Raw genomic sequence first — 23,848 nt, 5'->3', positions numbered from 1 at the left:
GCTGAGATGTTATATATACACACTATATACTTGTTATAGAATGATGAAGGAAAGATTTATTTATTTTAATTTTGGTAAAATGACATGATGTTATTTACATCTGTTTTGCCATGTACATCATTTGTGTACACTACCTATTGTCTAGTGCATGCCGGAATATGTTACAGCCCCTTATGACCTAAACAGGATAAATGGACGGATGGGTGTATGTTTTGTTTTGACTCATTTGTTGTGATAAAACAGCAGACTCCATACCTGCAAACACTAATGCTGCTGCTGCTGCTGCTGCTACTGCCAACTACTCTCACTGGCAATTACTACTACTACTCTCCTGCATCACTGAAAGAGTCCTGACAGGGAACATCATTGCGTGGTACAGAAGCAGAGGCAAACAGGGCAACAAGGCTGCATTATTATACGTGACAATTAAACTACTCTTACTGGCAATTGCCCGTCATGTATTGACACTAAAACACATCACTATAGAAATACTGACATGCGGTTCGTAATCACTGGCACACATACGAGTCAGATCACAACACTGAGTGTTCCCAGTATACTGTATACTGTTAATGTATGTTGACTGAATAACAAATCCTTCCTCATCTCATTACCTTCTCTGAATGAGGTAGTCTTCCAAGATGTCCAAACAGCGCACCATTTGGGAGAAGATGAGCACCCTGTGCCCCCCGGCCTTCATCTTGGGCAGCAGCTTGTCAATAAGGACCAACTTTCCGGCAGACTGTACCATGGCCTGCAGGTGAAAGTCTATGGCAGTGGGGCTATACACCTCCCTGAAGTCCTCTAGGATCTTCTCTTCCGCTCCTGACATGGCAAAGACATAAATTCATCAGCAACGTTGTCGTTCATTCTTTTCATGTTTTTCTTTCCACAAGATATCCCATAATGTCCAACGTACAGTCAGGATGATCGGGTCTTTGCTTGTATTTTTTTACAGTACACAAGCATATAGTATAATTTAGAGTAGAGTATAGGCTGAAAAAAAGAAACAATTACGATGTGTAACTGTGATGCTGTGGGTTCATTAAAAAGGGAACAAAAACAAAACACTAGATAGATTCAGTGCACGTGCAATATCTACTAAATATGATGAGATTTTCATGGCTTTCTTAAGGCAACATTACCAGTTTGCAGAGGCTCGTGTAACAATCACTTGAGGTATAAAATTATAGTGAGCACCTAAATCTTCTAAAATGAGCGTGCTGAAGACTAAACAGGAAACTGTGGAATTGCAGACCTTCTGCTCCTTTGCCTGCCAAGATCACAACTATACATTACAACTGTATTTAACTAAATGAACCTATATTTAAGCTTAAACAGGTACCATCCTACCTTTGATGAGATAGGGGTGGTTGCAGCACTTTCTCAGCTCCATCATGGTGTTGACGAGGTTGGGCATATTTGCCTGTCCAGCTCCTTTAGCCAGGAAAGAGAAGTTCTTCTCTAGGATGGCACGGTAGTATTTCTTTTGAATGTTGGTAAGCTCAACCTCAATGATGGTTTCCTCTTTAGGAGCCAGCTTTTTCTCCACGTCCTCCTTTAGCCGACGCAGCATCATGGGCTTCAGGATACCTTGAAGCTTCTGTACCTGTGGGCCCAGACATAAAAAGAGGGTTATAGATATCACATCACAGTAACTGTTGTGGGATATTGTATACACAGGTATGAGGTTACACATGCTGTGTTTGTACTGGTTCTGATTAAATCTGAGACAGCTGTGTCACACATATTATAACTTTTATATTCTATTCTATAAAGGTTGAAATTTATTTATTCTATTCAACCATAAAATATTCTTTCCAGTTTACAAACTGACTCTAGAAATGTAATGTCTCATGACGGTAATGGATGACGCACATCCACTAAAGAGCCACTAAAAGTACCCAACATACATTATGTAAATGATGATGCAAATGTCGGCTAGTCGGCCAAGTTCCAAACTCAAGCGCCTAACTCAACAGCGGCTGCATTTGTATTTTTACAGTCAAGAAATGTCACAACAGCTAACAATTATCACCGGCGTACACATATAATCTGCCTCACCAAACACTGAACAAAATCAATCTGTATTATTTATGAGGTCATGTCCTGTATGTTATTAATATCTGGCTGTAGATGTCTTTTTTTTAATGTAATGTAGAACCAAAATTCCCAAATGAGGAGTTCATAATAACGGTGCAATATCACAGCTTAGTTACTACTAGACCCTCAGGAGTGGGCCAGCTTTCCCCAACCAGCGTTATTTTTTTATTATAACACATACAGTAGACTAGTATTAGATGTGTTGAAAAAGTACCTCTTAACAGCACCGGCAAGTTCTACTATGAAAAGGATTTCATATTCCCACTGGCACAAAGAGCTTTTAGATTTAGTACCACATGCTGAGTACTAGCCGTTTCAAATATTTTACCACACTGTGCTTTTAATGGTCTTTCCTCGAGCATCTCTTTACTGCTCCTGCCTAAAAATGAAATGCCAAACAGCAATATGCAGAACGAAGAGGTAAAAAGCCTTTTTCAATTGTGTCAATACATGGCTGAACAATGAGTAGCATAATAGCCCATTATCTGGTATCATTATCCACCATATGTTTTGTGTATGTGTGAGTGTGTGTGTGTGTGTATACACAAAATGTCACAGTGGCCTAGTTAGAAAAAGCCCTAGTTCCAGGGTTCCATCTGTACCAAGAGGATCGTTATATCCGAGCAGTGATCTGTGTTGTGGAGCTAACAACACATAATTCACAAGACTAGTGATTTCTGACATTTTTTAAAAGATATGCTCACTCATGTGTTGTATTATCAGTTCAGAATATACACAAAGCATAAAAATATCAGCACATGTTCTCCATGTGTGCCGCAGGCTCACCTGCTCTTCAGTCTTGAGGTCTCCAAACTCCTGCATGAAGGTGTTTTCTGAGGGGAAGCGTGCCGGTTCCAGGAAGTGGAGCAGGCTGAAGAGCTCCTCCACTGTGTTCTGCAGAGGAGTACCTGTCAGCAGGACCTTGTGCTCCTGGAAGAGAACAAGAGGCATAAGCGTTTATAATGAGCCTCATTTGTCAAAGGAACTCCTGCATAAAATGTTTAAAATTATAGCTTTATTAACAGTGCTGTGTAACAATTTTATTTCAGGCTCTACTGTAAACTATCAACACAATGTTGCTAGTCTTTAACAATGCACACATTTGAAATGACTTGTTATTAAGTTGATGGTATATGTACCAGGTTCATGAGCTTGAAGCCTTCTAGCAGCTTGCAGTTCTTGTTCTTGAGGCGATGGGCCTCATCGATGATAACGCAGCGCCACTCTATGGCGTTGAGTTCGGGACAACCTCCCAGGATCATCTCAAATGTGGTGATAACTGCCTGGAACTTGTAGGTACCTCGCAACACACGACCCTGTAGAGAGACAGGGCAGAGATGTGAGACACGCTTCGTCAAATCGTAAGTTTATAAAGCATTTTTAAAACAATACAATAATAATAATAATAATAATAAAAGGAGATCACGTTTGTGTTTTTATGCTAAATAAATTGTGTCTGAACTGTTTTCTAAAGGGCTTTTTTGAATATAGACTACAGAGAAAATAAATACTGTGACCACAATCATATTTCAAGCACATGTTTCTCCAGTTTTCAGCCTGATGCTGCTGACAGCAAACATATGGCTTATTTTATATTTAGATTTCACCGACAATCTAAAAGTCACACCTCTTGGTTGGGAAAATGTCTGCAGTATAACCAAGACATGAGTGCACGCCCGCTGGTGAGTCTTTATGTTGTTTTGTTTATTTGTTTGTTTGTCTGTCAGGGGAGGCTTTGCTTCAGCCTGCCTCTCCATTTGTATCTATTGCCTTGACAACAGTCCTCAAGGGATACTTAGTTATCCAGTAGCCCCCTCCCACAGCCAGCCCAGCCAACAGACTGCTGTAGTGGAGCCTCTCTCTCTCTCTGATATGCCTGAGCAGCGCTGACAGAGAGCTCCCCTTGGGGGCTGCTATGACATCACAGGCTGCCTGGGAGACAGCCTGGTGGCGGCTCCGCTCTGTTCTGCTCTCACTCGCTTTAATTCCTCCTACGGTTCGTCTGAAAACTAAGAGCTTCTAACTGCCTGTTGTGACACATCACATGGCCTGCCAACCACAGAAAGCCTCTGCCCAAGGCTCACTAACTACCTAGCAGCCCACTTACTGTTGGGCACGAACCATTCCTTGAATCTCGTTATATGCTATGTTAGCACAATGAACTATCTATTGATAAAAATGCTCTTTGTGTGTAGAGATGTTATAGAGGTTTTGTAGAACATTTCTACATGACTGACACAAGTCACAAAAAATACATTTTCTGCCATTTGTTCAACACAGCCTTTTTCTTTTAGAGAAAACTTTTGCCCGAGATATTCACTATAATTCAACTTCTGTCTACTTTATTCTTTTTCACAGGTGCCTCTGAAACATTATAAGTGAGTTTGCTGCATTACTTCCAGAGTCCCAGTGTATCTAGGCTTTATGTTACACATGGTAATCATGTTCTGCCTGGCTTTTCAATATCCGACTCCTATTGTTGTATCCTGTTTTCGCATGTATCATTAGATTACTCACAGGACTTCATAATGCTGCTGTTTTCTGAAAAGCACAGTGATTATTTTAATCGAAGTGAATCACTGCTTTACAGTCTGAAGGTAAGCGCTGTGATGTTGTTTTATGCTCGGCCGTCTATAAAAAGGGGAATATTAGGTACAGTACGTCAGGAAGAACTACAAGGCCTCCCGATTACATTTGTGTTAAGTATGTGAGACAAGCCTGATGCTTGGGTGTGTATTCATGACTGATTCTTGCCCAGCATGGCCAAGAAGAAAACAGTGTTCTTTTGTAAGAAATACTACCCACAACAAACATCTATAACCTAAAATGTATAAAAGATGTTTTCATATGACAAGAAATGTATGTATGTAAAAATTAAACTGCATTCTCTGAAGATACAAGCAGGGCTGTATACTTTATCGTAGAAAATACATTATAGAAATTCACAGGTTATATAGAGGCATGTGTCTTGAGGCTTATATACAAAGATATATAACATGTATGTGCCACACTTCCACTGTGTAACAGCTTGGAGGTCCTGTGATTATGTATTATGTGCTTATGTTTATATGCTGTAAATTTATTTTATTTTCAACTCCCTAATCACAAAAATGTCAGGTAAAAATTTAAAGTTCCACTTAAAAGTTCTCTCTTCTTCTTGGCGTCTCACCTGTGCATCCCTGAAATACATCTCATACTGTTGGAGCATCTGCCTGCTGACCATGCTGCCATGGTAGACGATGACATTGAGATGGGTCCAAGTACGGAATTCGCGCTCCCAGTTGGCAATGGTGGAGAGCGGGGCAATGATGAGGAATGGCCCTTTAATGCCCACACGATAGATCTCTTCTAGAAATGTGATGGACTGGATGGTCTTTCCCAGGCCCATCTCGTCTGCCAGGATGCAGTTTCGTCTGCCAGGTGCAGATAACAAGGGTTAGAAGAGAAAAAGTGAAAATATAATTGGGGTAAAAAAAATTAATTAATTAAAAAAAAAACAACAGCAGAAAAAAATGAAGGTTAAATTTGATGAGCGATTTATAAAAATCAATGGCACCTGTGTGAAAATGTAAAGATTATATACCCCGGTGTGTGCACTGCATACAATATGTGTGGGGATATTGCTGCATGAGGTATTATGTCTCCATATCACAAAGACAAAATGGTGTGTCTATAGATCGTGATCTTGCATCATTTCTGTTGCATGTCACAATTGTTGTGCAGGTTCAGAAAAAGGTGTTTTGGGATAAAATGGAAGGTGACGAAGATGAAAAAAATAAAATAGGAAGGAGAGGCCTGGAAAAAAGGAAATAGAGGAGACAAGAAAAATGCCAAAATCCCATGATACTAAAAGAATAAACCATGAACAATAGAGGAGAAAACGACATCATCAGCAGTAATAACAGACCAAAGAGATGAGATACAGCATAATGGCAAATGCAACTGCCTCTGCTGCGTGGTGCACTCCGAAAACCATTTATTCAGCTGTCCAGTGGGTGGGGGTATTATGTCTTGATGCTAATTGCAACGTGCAGATATTCCCACTGGCCTCTTAAGCAGCTCTCTACTTTTGATGAATCTCTCTGCGTAGGCATACACAAAATCCTGCATGCTCACACATAAAGCCAATTCCCAGGGTTAATGCAAGCACACTGACACTGTGTACTCCGGATGTACTGTGCGGAGCTTCTTTTGTGATCGTGGGCGAAGAAAAGCAATCGTTGTTGCAGCAGAGTGCACCTTGACAGAAAATTTGAGTCTCTTCACAGGCCCAACCAAATAACGTGAAAACAGTCAAATCACAGTGTGGTACACACACACACAAACACACACATAGGAAAAAGTGATTCATTATTCATTATCTGCAGGCTCAATGCACCAGAGGACTCTTCTTGAAACACAAAATGCCTACGCAACAAATCCGAATCAATAAATATGTATACTGTAGTATTTTATCAGCATGGGGACTACTGAAGCTTTATAAGTAAATACAGTATACAAAGAGACACCATTTTGCTTGAGTAGTAAGATATATGCTAAATCTAGGATCTGACTTTCTATTAGAGAAGACTGCTGAAGCTATTGAGGCTAGCTTATCTATGCAGTAGATATCCCAAGGCATTTGCTTAAAACGCATTATAATCTTTGCCATTGTGATTAAAATATTTATTCCATTATTTCCCGTTTTTGTATTATGGTATGGTGATTCTGTCTGAGGATAGGATAGCAATTATTATGTAGGTTCAATATAAGTTCAGTCTTGTTTTGTTCAGTTGTAGAAGATTTACAATAACCTACAGCCACCCAGAGCTCTATGTATTGTGTAATGTGCATGGTTCTGTTCTCATGACCAAAATGTTGCCAAAATTCATCACACCCACGAAAATCCCTGGTCAAGAATGAGGGTTTCAAATATAGGACAGATAACATGATGACCAATTTACACCAGTGAGTGAACGGGCTATAGGTGTGTGCAGGATTACAAAATATGCATATTTATATATGTAGATTTAAAACTGACCTGTTATACCAGTTGAAGAGGAGCCAGTTAACCCCCTCTAGCTGGTAGTCCCTGAGGCTGTTGCCATTCCTGTACTCCCTCGACTGCTCCCTCTTCTTCCACAGATTGGCCGGGGGACGCTCCTAGGTGACAGATTTTAGTGTTTTGAAATTAACTCTACATTTACCATTTAGATTAAAATATTTCTAAAGGAATGCAAACAGTTTATACATTATAACTGCAGTGATAGACAAGCAAGTGAGCCTAATGAAATGAAGCAAGCCAGCAAGTGCAGATGAAAGTAAGCCAAGTATGGAAATACAGAAATAGGTGTGTGAGGTGGAACTTGTCTGTCAATGTCAATTGGTGCATTACAGGGAAACAGGTGGACCTACAGTTGAAACAACACAGCTGTGCAAAGTATACAATTTCCTGGTGGACCAGAAGGTGAATATGGCAAGAGAAAAGATAATCTGAAAATAAATCTTTACGTCTGATGTGTGTGTGTAGTACGGTTACTCAGGTTACCAATAGTTACAGTTGAAAACAAGGCTCTCTTTAAGCCTATTTGTTTTATAATAGGCTGTAGCTAGTTAGATGTTAGCTAAGAAAGCTCTTCTGATAAAAAACGTGTCATAAATATCGTCATATTTTGTACTTTTTACAGCAGAAATATCATTCACAGCACTTGAAGCAGTAGCAGGTCGCCTTTTTTTTTTTTTTTGAGTGTCCTAAATTTGCTCAGTCCACTGTGTGAGTGTGGATTTGTTATACACAGGTTTAATGTGTGGCTAATGATGCCAATTAATTTTACCGTACAGTATGTTTGGTGGGTGCAGTGTTAACACATTCTCACCAACGATTCCACTACAACAAATCTGCACCATTACACAAAACAAACAGAATAGAAAAAAACGAGGAACTGTCTTATTAGCACTAACAGCACCAAAGGCAAACAATTTATATATAAGACTGGTGATAAGTGAGGAATGTCGGTAGGCATGGCTCACCACCCTGCGTGAGTCTGGCTTGACTGCCCGCAGCTGCTCAAACTCTTCAATCTTGCTCTGATCTACGTCGTCCTTTAGTTCCCAGGTGCTGTCCTCATAAGGCAGAGAGCACCACTTCACCAGGTAGTACACCACCTCCTGCAGCAGAAAGAGAAGAATTAGCACTGCAAAAGACTAGAGTGAGGCCAAGCTCTGCTTTTATAATATTAACAGAGGCTGCGAGCAAGCCCATTAGGATGGCCTTGGGCACTTCTGAGATACAAAGACATCACTGGAGTGGAGAATATACTGAAAGGAACAAAAACCACACAAAAAAGATAGAGTAAAAACACATTTAGGCACATAGACACACATGCTGCTCACGGATATGATTAACAAATGAAAGAGGATTCACTTTACCTCTCCTGTATCTTTGTCCTCACAATATGACACCTCCAGCACTCTGTCTACCTCTACATAGTCAGGGTTAAAGGGCTCCTCTTCCATCTAAGAGAGGCAGAAAGAACAACAAAAGAGAGAAACAGTGAACAAACCTGAGTGCCCACTCACCATCTGGAATCTGAGATAAGAATCACTGCTGTATTCACTGAGCGGGAAAAGAGATTCAAATGTATGCACACAGATGTGCTCTTCGGCGTAAACTTAACACAAAAGTAAATTAAATATCTACACACGCAATATCTATACGCGTGTACGCTAAGCACACACATATCCGAACAGACACCAAATTGTGAAAAAGGAAACCTGCTCATAACACAATGCCAAAACGTGCGTACACATAAAGACAGTGTGTCCACAGACAAAGACAAAAACAACACACAGCCTTACATCTGCAAAGAAGAGCGCCCTCTGTGCTTGTTTCATCTTGAAACGTTTGATCTTCTGCTGAATCCTCTTGTCCTTCTCCAGCTGCTGCTCTACGGCCCACTCACAGTGTAGGTAGGAGCTGACACCCGCACACACACACACACACACACACACACACACACACACACACACACACACACACACACACACACACACACATAAAGACTATGGTGAGAAACCCTGAAAAACACCTTCTAAATAGCATCTGGGGTAACCGCTGAGGCAGAGCCAGGTGTGATCACAGACTGCAGATGTGGTCTTTTACTGAAATGCTATTCAGAAAGTCACTGATCTCCACGGTCATATTCGGTTTATCAAAAAAAAATTAAATAAATAAAATTCAGGTGCGACATTCATTATTCATCATTAAGCTAAAAACATAAAGGATGAAGACAGATTATCTGACAAGTGTGAAGAAATTATTTCTCTGAAATTTGCAATGTCCCTGAGTGCATAAAAGAGAAATTAAATCACTCGTTTAGTTCTTATTCTTCCTTTCACAGAGGCTACAGGACATCTGTCTTCTACTTTTCTTTTTGAAGTTTGTTATAATTTAGAAAGTGCAACAGTAATGTGCGATATCTATATGATGATTATAAGCATAATGCACACATTATTCTGGCGAGGCAACAACTAAACAATGAACTTACTAGTTTTTGTATTTTACAAAAAACTCCTCCACTTCGATCACCACTCCAGGAGAGATCTGTAGAGAAAAACAGAATGATGTAGGATTACAGACAAACTTTAACCGAGGAAAAATAACATGCAATATCATAAAGTAATGTTATTTAGTAAAATTGATTTACTTTATTTATTTAATTAAACATAATTTGTGGTGATAAATAATTCAGATCTCACTATTGTGACAATACCAGAGCATATACAATCACTAAAAAGTAGGAAAAAAAAACAAATCATTACCTCCTTTTTGACGATACGAGAGGACATGATTTTGTCAACAACAGCAGCGTCCTCTTCACTGGGATTCTCCTGTGAATACAGTGGACGTGAAACATTTAATGTCAAGTGTTACTTCATGTTCTTCCACAACAAACATTTGCATAAGCTCCAGGACACTTTATAACATAAAAAGCACACAGTGTGTTACTACAGTGCGATAATAAAAAAATAAAAGTCAAAGCTGCACGTTCACACACAGAGTTCTTCATGATCAGAACAGAAGACCGAAGATTAGAGGCGGTTGTACGGACTGTAAAGCCCTCGGGCAAATTTGTGATTTTGTATTTTATAAATAAAACTCATCTGAAGATACTATTTTCAATACTGCCTCTACCTGTGACTTGGACAACAGAAACCAGAGTGGAACCTTTGAACATTTGTAGAAACATGTTTTTGAGCCGTTGTCATAATGTGGTGCTCCTATTTTCTCTTCTGTTGCATCTGAATTATTAAAAAATAGCCATTGAATATGTATCTTCCCTCTTCGTACAGACATACTGCAGGGGTCCTGGCTTGTACGTCACAATGTGTTGGTGAGAACAACAAGCTGTGCTACACTTCACTGAACATTTAGCACTGTTGTTCTGCTACAGAACAAAATGTGCTTTCATTGTATAAATAAGTTCTTCTCGACAATATTTATGCGCATCACTGCCACAAAAAAACAAAAAACGAAACAATAGCTTCATTGTTTGCTTTTCTAAAATGAATGAATTCAGATTTCTAACTATGATACAAGTGTGTGTAGACAGAGCTACTTACTACAAAGAGTTGTAGGGCAGGCTGCTTGGATGCTGCAGTGTTGGCTTTCTTGGCTTTGACAATAACCTTGACTTCATCATCTGACATCCTGGCCTCCAGCTCTTCGGCGTATTTCTTCCTCTTCACCTGGCGATTAGATCGCCTCTTCTGGAAAAGCAACACATGGTGGAAGAAGAACATTTGCAAAAATATTAGACTGACCTGATTTTTTTCATGCATCAATTTCAAAACTGAACTCAAAAATGAAACCACACCAGCAGTTATTAAAAAATTACTGACATCTCTTGATTTTTCATTACCTAATAGCTTAAAAACTCCTTTGTATCACTGAAATGACCAGACTTCAGCAGTAAACATCACTGAATAAGATTAGGTTGAAATCTAGTATATGGCTGGACCATGTATTCTCTATGTGGTAAATTGTGGACTCCCGAGGACGTAAATGAGGACTGCCCGTGCCTGTTCATTTTAAAAAGAGCAACGTCCAATTGGGAATCTCCAACACTCGCCGTGACCGATGGTGTCACTTCATCACTCACTCACTCAGTAAAGGACTTTTGTATTTATAGGGCTGGCTCTGCTTTAGTGCAGTCCAGCCAAAAACCACTAAATGCACACCGTATCCAGCCACTAGATCAAGGCTCCTTCTTGCCTAACTAAGCTAAATTATATTGCCATCTCACATTTGCAGTTCATGTAAATCAAAGTAATAGCAACTATGCCCACATACTGTGGTTATTACTATTGTTCGACCTTTTACTCATGTAATCTCTTAAATCTCAGACTTTACCTTTTTTGGTACCATCTATAATTCTGACACAACATAAAACTCGAACTGTTCATATGTTTAGAAAATGACATTGGGTTAATATCCTGTCCATATTCTAATATATTTTTTCCAATATCACTCTATCCACGGACCTACTATATTGAGTGTACACTTCTTGGTGGAGAATAGGTGACAAACATGAATCACAAAAACATTTAAACTAACGTATACTGAATATTGTATACTGAGTATAATATGGATTCTCCATCCTCCTGAAGGCCACGTAAAAACATAAGCCATAAATGAGCTACATTTCAATAAACCAAGGAAGAATTTCAGTAAAACTTTATGCCCTGTAAGTCAGAATCTCCCCACTCACAAGAGAGCTTTAAATATTCAGCTTCTTTCTATTCCTTCCTGTCAAGCCTTTATAATTATCATATGTGTGGGCTGCTGTATCCCGCATCAATACACGAGCCCCTCCTAATGATAATATGTAGTTAATTAGCAATAAATGCCACTGAGCCAAAGTTAATTAGGTGTGGAGTACAATATCCCCATGCAGATATACCGTCACATCCCCAAGCCCAAGCTGACCAGAAGCTAGAAAGGCAAACCTGTCACATGCCTTGACAATAGGGCTAAAGCCCTGAGGTGGCCATGCTTATATTCTAGCTGTCAGCCATGCTATCCTGACTTCTTTCACAGGATCATCCTAAATGAGTCATCAACAGACTATTTTAATTAAGGCCAGGGGCACAATTTAACAACCGTAATTATATCATAGGCAATAGTCCGGATAGGATGCTCAAAGGAGTGAGAGAGGTGGTGGGGCGAAAGGAGGAGACGGAGTCACTTGTCATCCCCTCTCATTCAGACGTGTCACTCGTAACATAGCACATATCTGTCATGACTGCAGTGAGCAAACGAGCTACGAACACAGGACTGTGTTAAAATAAGAGATACGCTTACATGTCACTTTAGTTGTCATTATTGATCACATAGAAAGCAGCCACAGTATTGCTGGTGGGCTTTGGCAAGGTTGTTGATCAATACCAGACAGCAATTATTCATGTCACACTGTAGACGAACACAAGCTTTTTGCTCGATTTTAACCCTATTTTTTAGCTTGTCAGTTATGTCAGTGTATATTCAAATCTAACCTTCGAACAGTTCTACAATGACAATGAATACCAGATTAAATGATAAATTAATAGCATTTTGCAAACCATTTTAAACAACATAAATGACAGTCTAGACACTCATATTTTACTTGCATTTACTTGTATCAATTCACCTTTTTTGGTATTTTTGTTGTACATTTAGACGCTTTAAAAACAACTTGAGTTGAGCAATCGTTCATTTTCCTCGTGTTTAGTGGGAAATACAAAAGTGGCTATCATTTATATTTGAAAAAATAAACCAATGTGCTAAATTTCATTTTGCAGTTAAAGTGTGGATGTAAAATTCACCGGCTGCAACATTTCCTCAAATGAAAAACTGTTAAATTTCATTGTATGCGTGTGCATGTGAAGGTGCCATTGTTGTGTTATGTGATGGGGACATCATCAACACAGATAAGAATGTGTACTTGAGATAACCACCCACTGCATGACCTCCATGTGAACCAGAGAGTCGATCCTGCCAGGCTCGAACTAAAGCTGCAAAGCCTTCCTCTAGGCGCCAGCAGCAGTGTGAACAGTCAATCCAAGGCCACCACTTCAGTCAGTGTCTTGTACCAGAATGGCAACAGAAAAATGTAATTTGTTTTCTTTTAGCAGAGGTGTGACACCACAGGTAATAACACCACCACATCGGAATAAAGTTGGGAAATATCAAATGAAGGCAAATCCCCACCTAGAACCTAAGTGTTGTCTAACAGTTAAGGATGAATATATCAACTTGATACAGTGAAATAAAATACACTCTGTGTGCTCCCAAGCATTATACCTAATAATACTGACTTGGATTGGAGGTTTATATGTCTGTTTGTGTTTATTTGTGTGTGTGTGTGTGTGTGTGTGTGTGTGTGTGTGTGTGTGTGTGTATATATATGCTGGTACTTACAGAGTCCACATCTTTAGAAGTGTGTCGAGGGGGAGGGTCGTCATCCGACTCCTCCTCTGAAGACTCCGGCTTTCGTTTTTTCTTCTTCCCGATCTTGATTACAATTTTCCTGTGGGAGGAAAAAAAACATGAATAGGATGAGATAAAGGTCAGAGTCATGAAAACCTGCTCCTAATGAATACAGTAATGTTTACTGCATTGTTGTTAATAGGAGCATTTTGTGTTTACAAATGCCTCGCAGGTGCAGCGCAAAGAAAAGGACAGCCTTAAAGAATTGGACAAAAGAAAAAAAATGAAATCAAATTACACCTATGATCAAAATTTAGGTATATTTAACTCCGGTGTTTATAAATCACACACATGGCATCAGTGTTCAAATGAAAAGTTCTAAATTAAATCTGACATTCGTAAAGATATCAGGTGAACTTGAGCCTGCGTCATATGGCACGGGCACATTTTTAAGCAATTCTACATGCACAGATCGGGTGAAGCATGGAAACACAGAAAGGGTGTTTTGTACTAAACTAACAGTAAAACCTTTTGATTTGAACTCAGACAGCTGAAGCTTTGTAGCAGTTTCAGTATGAATTCTTATGCAAAACTGTCCCCATCACTTACACTGAAAATAGAAAAAGAATGAGATCTCTCTGTGGCCAGTAAGGGCGAGGGGAACAAACACAGCTACCGATAACCCTTTTGCTGTACATATATGGGCATGTAAGTACTATCTAAGAAAACGTGAACCTATCCTTCAAGAACAAGAGAGAAAACGAAAGAGACAACACATCTTTTGAATGCTAGCGTATTCTTTCAATGCAAACTCTTTCACAGCTCTTCACAGTAAAAAACCATTAGGCTTAAGAGAATTGGCTTTTATTTCAGAATAAACACAGAACATATTCAGTTAATTTTGCACTCAATCCACATTCAGACATTTTAACTGCTTTTTAGTGGGTGGATAAGGACCTGCTTGGCTGAGGGACTGTCTTAAATGGATTATTTAGAGAAAAAAAAAAGGATGAGGCTATTATACAGATGTTTAAAAGAGGCTTACACTCAGACCATGGCCGACAAATACATCTTGTAGAAAAAATTTAATAAAATAGACATCCAAAACCATTTACTTGCCAGAGTGAAATAAGAGATTTGCATCTGCTGCACTGCAGTCCGTAAACAATAATGTCTCTTTAGCAGTAGCATGTATGCTATAAAAATCTATCAGCTGTCAGCGTGCAATTTTTTAACTCCAACATACATACATACATAAAAACAGCAGTTTGGGGACCCGCTGACGTATAGCAGGAAATGCTTACGTGTACTAACATGCCTACAATGCAAGATGACAGCCATGATTCATTGAGAAAGGAATTATTTTGCCATGTCTTTCAGACGAGCATCGTTTAATCATAATTTGGCAAATAGTTTCACTTTCAGCTCCCATCGCTACTTTGCAAGTGTTGAAATTCTCACCATGGCCTAATGTACAACTGCAGTACCAAGACAGACTGCTGGTATGTGATCATATCAGGAGCCCAGATAGGAGCAGACTGCACAGTGAATAGACGTGATACTTTTCGCCAGCACTTCATCTTCTAACTCGCTCCTCTCTCTTTCACACACAGTCACATATTATTTCTCTGACCTTTCCCCATATATTCTCTCAGCACATATGCAGACACTTCCTATCTTGCGCCTCTCCACATGTATTATCTCTTGGAAGCCACAGGCGCCAAATCTCTAGCTTGGTGTGATGTTAATGGGAAAAATAAAATAAAACCGCCATCATACTGACACAAGACAGCGTCTTCCCTCTCTCACCCTACAATGCCCTTGCATACGTACATAGCAAATCCACACAGCCTTCCCACAAAGGCAAACATCCTCGGTACCCCACACACACACACACACACACACACACACACACACACACACACCTACTCAGACAGCTGCATGAGCAGGTATGTCTCAGGTGAGAAGGCTGTCCCGGTGGGGCGTATTCATATGAAATTATATCAGACACTCATAGTGAGTATGAGCTAAAATTCCCATGCTAGCCAACATCCTCTCCTGTTAGTCAACAAGTCATTCCGTTAGACAGCAAGTCAGTTCTTTGGACACCAACAGGGCCCGCGGGACAGAAGGTCAGCCTGCAGGCCAACGTGTAAGTCATGCAAGGGACAGCAGGACAACCTGTTCAGACAGCATTAGCTTCTTCAACAAGTCAACTGCTTCGAAGGAAATGCTGCCTGTTTTATCTTTTTTTTTTTTTTTTTTTTTTAAATAAAACAGTTCATGTATTAGATGTAGGTCTAAGTGATTTCATATAAAGTGCGCTCAGGTGCAGCATCCTGGTTTTAGCTTTAATCCAACTTCTTTTGACTGGCTTCCTATTCAATTCAGCAATAGAGACTGACAATTTCTTAGCCTGTGTCAATGGCCTAAACCCTAATCCATGTGAAAAATGTCATATGTATATAGTACAGAATATAAAAAGCTGGACAGGCCTGTATGTTTGTATTTATTTTCTACAGGATTCTGTGGTTGAACATAAATACACAAGTTTGGTGATAAATTTCCTTAAAAAATAGTTCAGGCAGTTGAACCTGTTAAACAAAACTAACTTGACCAGTTACTATGTTTACAGCAACACCTGGGCAACAGGTGCTTCACTGCATCGCAACTTCCATAAAAAGCAAAAAGACAAACACACACCTATTGAAATAACAGAGAGTGGAAGACAGCACTGTCCATTCTTTCCCTGCCCCCTCTGGATGATATTACATTTCACAAATCCTCTTGACAATGACACTTTATGGTTGCCATGCAACGCGCCCTTTGGAGTGTATTTGGCAATCTGGGCGGCAATGTTCATGGTGACGTCACTTCCTGTGAAAAACAACACCAATGCATGCCCACTGACACTAAATGGCTAAGAAAAATGTGCCAAGTCAGAGTGACACAATAAAAGAAAAATTAACCAGCTGTGACTCTCAGAAGAATGGAAAAACAATTATAAAGCAGCCGAACGGGACAAAACACAATGTTGTTCCTCTACCAAATAAAAAAAGCTGGCTGGGATACGAGCCTTGCGGAATAACAGTGTCATATTACCAGGCAGCAGCTCAGCAGCTAACAGCATATAACAGGGCTAAAGCATCTCTCTGATCCCCATATGGGAAAACCTGAACTGTGAAATAAGATACTTGAGGGCTGTGAAATCATCAGTTGAGCCACTACAGACAAAGAACACTGACGGTGAAGCTCTTCCTCGGTGCTGCCATATACTGTATGTAAGCATAGCATTTACAAGAGCAACATGGCATAGTCAGAACTCAATATGATAAGTATATATTGTGCATACATACAGACAGAAAGAGGGAGACACACACACACAAAGCATAAGCCACATCTTAGTGAGGGTTATAGGCTGTTCCACCCTGCTCTGGCAGATACACAAGACCACCCAGGGGTTTATTAACACCAGTGCTAATGCTCATGCTCCCTTCGACTGGACAGCCTCCCCATAAGCTGAACTATATTAACTCAAATGACACAGAGGAAACACAGGCTTTGAAATCACCCACTTACTGAAAAAAAAAAAGTCTGAAAACAGCCTGATCTATTCTTAAGGGCTACAGTCTCTCCGATGTGAAGAATTGGACAAAATTCCATAGAAACCACATCTGCTGACCATGAATTATGAAAGACGGATGGCTTAGGGGTTTGCCATACAAGCTTCTGAAGGTGTCAAACACACCAACAAACACGAGAGAGAAAACTGAGAAATTGACAAAATAACTGCACAGGTTTGCTTCACAGCATTTTCTATGCTGCAGAATGATAAACTGAAAATGAAACAAAACAGGCTTGAGTCTGATGTCAACAGGTCGGCTTCATTTATTTGAAAACAGTTCACTTACAGAAGGTCTCTCCTCTTTTATTTCCTATCCTCTGGCAAAATAGTAGAAAGCCTGTCAAACCACGCAGACAAGACAGACCTGCTGGTCAGCTAAAAACTATGTTGACTTTAGTACAATATACTCAGGGCTGATCCTGGACTTACTGCAACACATTCAGAAATAAACATAGAAATACACAAGTGGGCATTTTAATGTGACTGAACATTTCATTTACCCAGTACACTCAACAGGCTGGATATTTCATGCAAGTCTGCTTTAACACAATAAAAAAAAAAATTGTTCTTGGGTACACCAAGGCATTAGTAAATGCCAAAGCATTTGGCAGGCAGCTTTTTAACAACTGCCAATGTAATTGCCAGTGTAATTTTTGTTGAATTAAAAGAATACAAAAAGAATAGAAATGTAATCAGTTAATCCGTTTTCATTCGAGAAAGCAATGCAGAGACACTGTTAGAAAAAGAAACGCTGCATACGGATCTTTTTCTCATTTAAAGAATGTAAACGTGTAAAATACACAGTTTAGGTTATTCAGCTGAATTATTGGCACTATCCTCCAGATGTGTGTCGGTGATCTGATTAATGAACTATTAGGAATTAGGAATCAAGGCGCTCTTACACTAGTAATAGTGAAAGCACAGCCCTACTTCGTGCCATTGTGTGTAGGTGTCATTTAGATATTTATATAGGCTGAGTGTGACTTCGTGTTGACTCTTGCTTGGATTATATTATTATGTGTCTTAAACAAAAAAAAGAAAAGAAAAAGAAAAATCATCATCAAAGTGAAATGTTTGCTTTTCTATGATAAAACAGTAAATAAAGGTAAAGTAAATAACATTATGAGTATGAGATGGAAGCTGCACTAGATTTCTGTTTGATTATTTAGATACCAGAAATAAAGCAAGCATTTCAATCAGGTTAACTTAATATTCTCCATCATGAATTGAATTTTTTTTTAACAATGATGGAAATATTGGAAAGGCCATCCGTTGTTAAAGGCAATCTACCGCAACACATCAAGTAATTCATACACAACACTATCAATAACCACATGTAGACCACCTGTGGTAGACCCCTGGTCAAGTTAGAGGTGAACTGTGCATAATAATTAGCTTGTCTCGTAGTCTTGTCTTTGATTTCACATGGTTGACCTCGTTGTCTAGCTGGCTTTAGTCATCACACTGGTAGGCTATACCGCTACATTGCCTCGCAAAATGTCACAGCAGCTAGTGTCTGAACTTTCTAGAGAATGCCCAATAATTGTGATGTGGCCGATAATTTTTTTTTATTTTTTTAAAGAGATTGATGGGGTGGAGGATGAAGGGCAGGCAGGTGATGTTATAGGAGAAGTGGCAGCTAAAAATGATTCTCCTGCTTTGTGGTGTTTACATGAACAGTGGCTGCATGGTTGGTGTGGATAACGTATGATAAACGCACGATACACGTCGTAATCACGCTCTTTTGAAAATGAAATGCTATTGTGAGTCGTTATCATTAACATTTGTAAATTAGTATAGCCGATAATAGAAGAGACTAATGCAATCATTGTTAGTTAAATATTTTAGATGTGATTATTTTCATTATTTGCTCTGTAAAATTGTCATGATGCAGACACAAAATTAATATCTTACTGCATTAATATAATTTCCATAGTAATAGATAACGCAATAAATATCAGATTTCAGTTCTCACTGCTTCTGATGTCTTTATCCCATGAGGAGCTGACCACTTCCAGACCACCTTGTTTCACAGTTGTGCCTTCATATGCACATCCACCTGGATTGTCCTGGCAATGTTTACTGCTGATGGAAAGGAAAGTGATTTATTTGCCTCCCCACCAGGATTAAAAGAGGCCATCCTACAGACATAATCTTGCATCTCTAATTAGACTACAGATTAGATCTGACATTATAGAGTGATCCCTGATGATAGGCTACCACTAGCTTTTTCCTAAGAGTGATAGCCTACTTGCTGTTCAAGGCTTGCTTGGCTCCCATCCTCCTATTGTGCCAAATAACCTCCATCCCTTGTCCCCCCAGTGTTGTCCTGCCCTACTTGGCATGCTGCCACTGGGGTGTGTGTGTGTGTGTGTGTGTGTGTGTGTGTGTGTGAGGGTTTGATTTTAATAGAATCAAGATATGATAGCGCTTTGCAGGCCAAGACTGCAATGTGGTGCTTCAGCAATTCAGAGAGACCTTCATCGCGTTTAAGTGCATCTACCTCAGAAATTCTGATTGTGTGTGACTGAGTCATCGACAAAACTGCTGTGAGAGAGAGTGTGTGTCTGTGTGTGTGTGTGCGCGCGTGTGTGTTTCTCATCCTGAGGGGTTTACTGAGACAGTAGTGCTGGTTCTTGTTAGGAAATCCCCCTTCTTATGAATGGAGGGCTATAATCTCAGTGCCACACAGCACAAAACCGGAAACAGTAGTAACAGCACCATCAAGCCCCCCTCTCAAGGACAAATACTGTATCAGCATAGTGCACATGGCTACACAGGGGATATCTGCTTTATTAACAAATAAAGATGGACACACACAGACAAACACTTGGACACACACACTCACAAGAACGTGTACATTTGCATGAACAAAAAGAACACACAGTACACAAAACATGCAACACCCTAACCCATAAACATTTTTATATATATATAATATATATATATATATATTATAAATATATATATATATATATAATATCTATATATATCACACAAGCCCACAAAAAAAAAATATGTGAACATACACACATGCGCGCCCTGCAAGGGATTAACTAGGAAAACGCTCAATTAAAAAACAGCTTTAGCTCTTCCTAATGAAAAAGTGAGGGGAAAAGGGATTAGACGGCTAGCAGGCAAACGCTGAAATATGAACAGCTATACGCTGCTGCATATATGCTAGACTTAAACCTCCATTTTCTATCATGTAATTGATCTCATGAGCACCATTTTGTTTGATATTTTCCTGCTACCCTCCTGCTTTGTAGTATCAGCATATTTAGAGCATGCCTGCTAAAAGGGAAACATTGGATGCACGGCTTTGAGCATGCTGGAGAACCAAATTTATATTAGGGGGGAAAAAAATGTAAAGGAGGAGGGGGGGATGGTAAAACAAAAAAGGGAATGGGCGGCACAGCGCTTTCATCTCGTGATTATATGAGGTTATTTTTCAGCAGGTACGCTGCCTAAAAAACCCTCAGAGAGAGCTGTGATCAGTCAAGCCTGATCTGTTAAATAACCCTTGCCTAACTCAGGGGTAGATTTCTGTTTGATACACAGTGTGTATCTATAAAGCAGGTTTCAAATCTACCAATGTTTTTGTTTCAGTTGTTATAATAAATGAGAAGAACACTAACATTTTTCAAGGCCATCTCAACTGAAAACTAATTTGTCCTCCCCGTATATGCTTTAAATCACAAAAAATGACACATAACCAACATGATTAAACTTCAGACTCTCTTTCGATAAAAAGAGGCCTTTAAATGGAAAATGGAAAAGTCATTGTGGTATGAAAAAGCTTAACTCTTAAGCTGGAATAGACCGGAGCCATCATTAATGTTATGAGTAACACCTGTGTCTCTCCTGCTATGTCAAGTTAAAATGTCTGCTGTGAACAAGGCCTGTGGTTTAGTGTGGATCTCAAACAGCTTCCAAACAGTACAATAATCTACTATATAATGAATTTCACATATAATTATAACTTTTTTTATGCATGAGAGGATATATAAAGGCATTTTGGAGACAAAATACTATAAACGAGTGAATCACAAGTTGCAGGAGAGGCACCTGCATTATTTTCTTAACAGATGTTGAGCTATTCCCCAGGGTTATTTCCCCTTTTGGCAACAATGAGCAGAAGCTTCCTTGTTCATATGTTTTGATTTGTCTGAAGGCTACTGGATCTTACAATCTTATGTTTAAGCTTTGATAAAGGTTCAATACAGATTAAAGTCAATTTAATGATGAAGAATATTATGAGCCATTAAATTCACATTTAAAAGCAGTTTAACTTAAATGTGAGTTGGGACTTTAGTGAAATATCTTATGTGGAGGACTTTTTGATATTGGAGCACTTTAATAGCCAAGAAAAATATCACTGACAAATACACAACACGTCTTTTCTTGAATACGTGTCATGTTGTTACTCCACCTGTCACAGCGGCTGGTGCATCCATATTTTAAATCAGCTGCTTTCATTTATGTTTCTCATCAGTCAGACAGTCTGATGATGTCCATATGATGATATGACCCTTACCTTGCTTGCCAAGTGCTTGACAGAGTAAACTAACAAAGTAATCCGAAAAGCACGTACTAGCGATTAAACTGAACTGATGATTCTAGTAGAAACCAAGGTAGTAATGACAGCACAGTGGTCTCAGGGAAACAGACCCTTAAGTACACAGACAATTAGGATAATAGTCTTATCACAGGCCCCATTCCCTGCTTAAAGAAGGGCCTGATGCAATGGAAGAGTGAGCATACAATGAACACCAAACAGACGCACTCAACCTCCAGCATTTTCAACACAGGCCTGCACACACGACGAGCAGAGCGGAGGCTGAAGTAATGACTTTAGCGGAAGGTTAGTACCTCTGCAGCCGAGATGCATTAATATTTTATGGGGAGATCCTGGGTGGTGCATGCATATGAACAGGACTCTCCTCCGGTATGAATCTCTCCCCAGAGCTTCCCGTCATCATGTACGCAGGCTGTCTCCATCACTTCACATTAGCAACAGAACAACTATCTCTCACTGTAGCTGTACAGAAACACATTCCAACAGCATCGAAGCAGACGAGCAAACACGCCAGTCCTCACTGTAATCTGGTGGTTTCAGCCCAATACGTCAGTTAATGATGAGAGGGAACATGGAGGCGCAGTCCGAGGTAGAGTTTGAAACATAAAACGCTGCAGCTCACTCACAGCCTTAATGGATGTACATTGGTTCAAATCTTTTTGGACATTCAGCTTGACAGGCTTATAATCTTTACAAATTCACAACGGCAGATTTGCCCTCTTGACTGGAGTGAGCTGCCGCAGCACTGGTACTTGTTATACCTGTTACAACTCAGTGTTATATTACAGCTAGAAGAAACTGTCTGTCGTGTTCACAAGCAGTCTCTACCAGTGTAAGATGCCATAATAATGTATGGTCTGTGTGCCTCAAAGGTGTCTAGTGAGCACAGTTTCACCTACAGGAGTTATTTGCTTTGTATGCATTAGGTGTAATCTTATTTAAAAAGTAAGAATGATGTTAAAAAACAGCATATCTGCCTACTTTGTTTTATTTAAAGTTTGCCTTAAATCCATCTAAAAGCAGCCGTTGAAAAACCAGGTCATCTGGTGTTCAGGCCAACACAGTAGTATTTATGTTTTAGTTCTCATGTTTACATGACAATGCCATGAGTGTGTGACTGATCATTCTCTGACTTATGATACAAGGCCTAGACCTGCATTCCTCTGTAAACTGTCCTTTAAGAAACACAGTTTAAGAAGGTTTATCATCGCACTGCTTTTATGTTTAATCATTTATGATGAAAGGAGCAGTAAATATTAAACTCCTGGTTTTCTGCATCAACGTGGTCAAAGAGTCAAATTTATGTTTATGTTTACGATGATTACGGAGGCCTCAATCTTGATCATTAAGTACAGCTCTTTAGACGACTCTGCTCCATGTTTTCAGATCTTTATTGTGCCACTTCAATTAGTAGAGAAGTGGAAGCTCCATTAGCATGAGCATTTGCCAGATATGAATCTTCACACCTCAGATGAAATATTCACACACTCCTACAAGCCTCGTCACATGTACAGACAGAGCTATACATAATTGCCACATTTGCACCAAGGGCCCGTACATCTGAACTTCTTTTCTCAATTAAAACAAAAAACGGAGAGGGACTTGGTGTGGGCCCTACGACTGGCCACATCCCAACGGACTCTGCATTAAACATATGTAACCACAGGTTGCAGCATCACAACATTCAGATTTCATTGGGAAAGACAGACTACAGGGTCACATTCAGATTTATCCTGATTCTTTTTCAAGCATATTTAATTGTCACATTTCTGACAGGTCTGGGGCTCAGCCAAGATAATGGTGACCTGCCCTGTTTTCTGTAGACTAGTGCAGCTTTATGAGCAGTAGTAATTGAGCTTTAAAAGCCTTGCTAAGTGATCTTTACCAATCTCACTACATGCAAGACCTATTCTAAATTTACATCACTTTAAGAAGGAGTATCTACAACTGTGCATGTGTATGTACTATATACACCAACAACAATACAATGCAGTACAGCATAAATCACACAATGTGCTACAAGTTTAAATTAATTCTTTAGATTTTACACTATGCCTGTAAGAGATATAAAGAAACGCAGCATCGTAGTATTACT

The 23,848-nt window shown here is 39.5% G+C and overlaps 1 protein-coding gene across 7 annotated transcripts in view; it reads right to left on the bottom strand.

Moving 5' to 3' along the window:
• chd9 (chromodomain helicase DNA binding protein 9) overlaps positions 1-23,848 on the bottom strand; it is a 69,277-nt gene that overhangs the window by 19,210 nt on the left and 26,219 nt on the right. For all 7 annotated transcript variants that reach the window (XM_019274303.2, XM_027281466.1, XM_019274304.2 and 4 more), the window contains 13 exons: positions 13,541-13,649; positions 10,705-10,851; positions 9,904-9,972; positions 9,630-9,685; positions 8,941-9,058; positions 8,512-8,598; positions 8,113-8,250; positions 7,124-7,245; positions 5,273-5,516; positions 3,243-3,419; positions 2,890-3,033; positions 1,354-1,609; positions 615-825 (listed from right to left, as the gene is read on the bottom strand). In XM_019274303.2, coding sequence (XP_019129848.2) covers positions 615-825; positions 1,354-1,609; positions 2,890-3,033; positions 3,243-3,419; positions 5,273-5,516; positions 7,124-7,245; positions 8,113-8,250; positions 8,512-8,598; positions 8,941-9,058; positions 9,630-9,685; positions 9,904-9,972; positions 10,705-10,851; positions 13,541-13,649 — 1,878 coding nt within the window. The remainder of the gene's footprint in view (positions 1-614; positions 826-1,353; positions 1,610-2,889; positions 3,034-3,242; positions 3,420-5,272; positions 5,517-7,123; positions 7,246-8,112; positions 8,251-8,511; positions 8,599-8,940; positions 9,059-9,629; positions 9,686-9,903; positions 9,973-10,704; positions 10,852-13,540; positions 13,650-23,848) is intronic.

The sequence above is a fragment of the Larimichthys crocea genome, chromosome VIII (genome assembly GCF_000972845.2).
Source record: "Larimichthys crocea isolate SSNF chromosome VIII, L_crocea_2.0, whole genome shotgun sequence".
Taxonomy (NCBI): Eukaryota; Metazoa; Chordata; class Actinopteri; family Sciaenidae; genus Larimichthys; species Larimichthys crocea.
The sequence above is the reverse complement of the archived record's forward strand: the minus strand, read 5'-3'. Positions and strand labels throughout refer to the sequence as shown.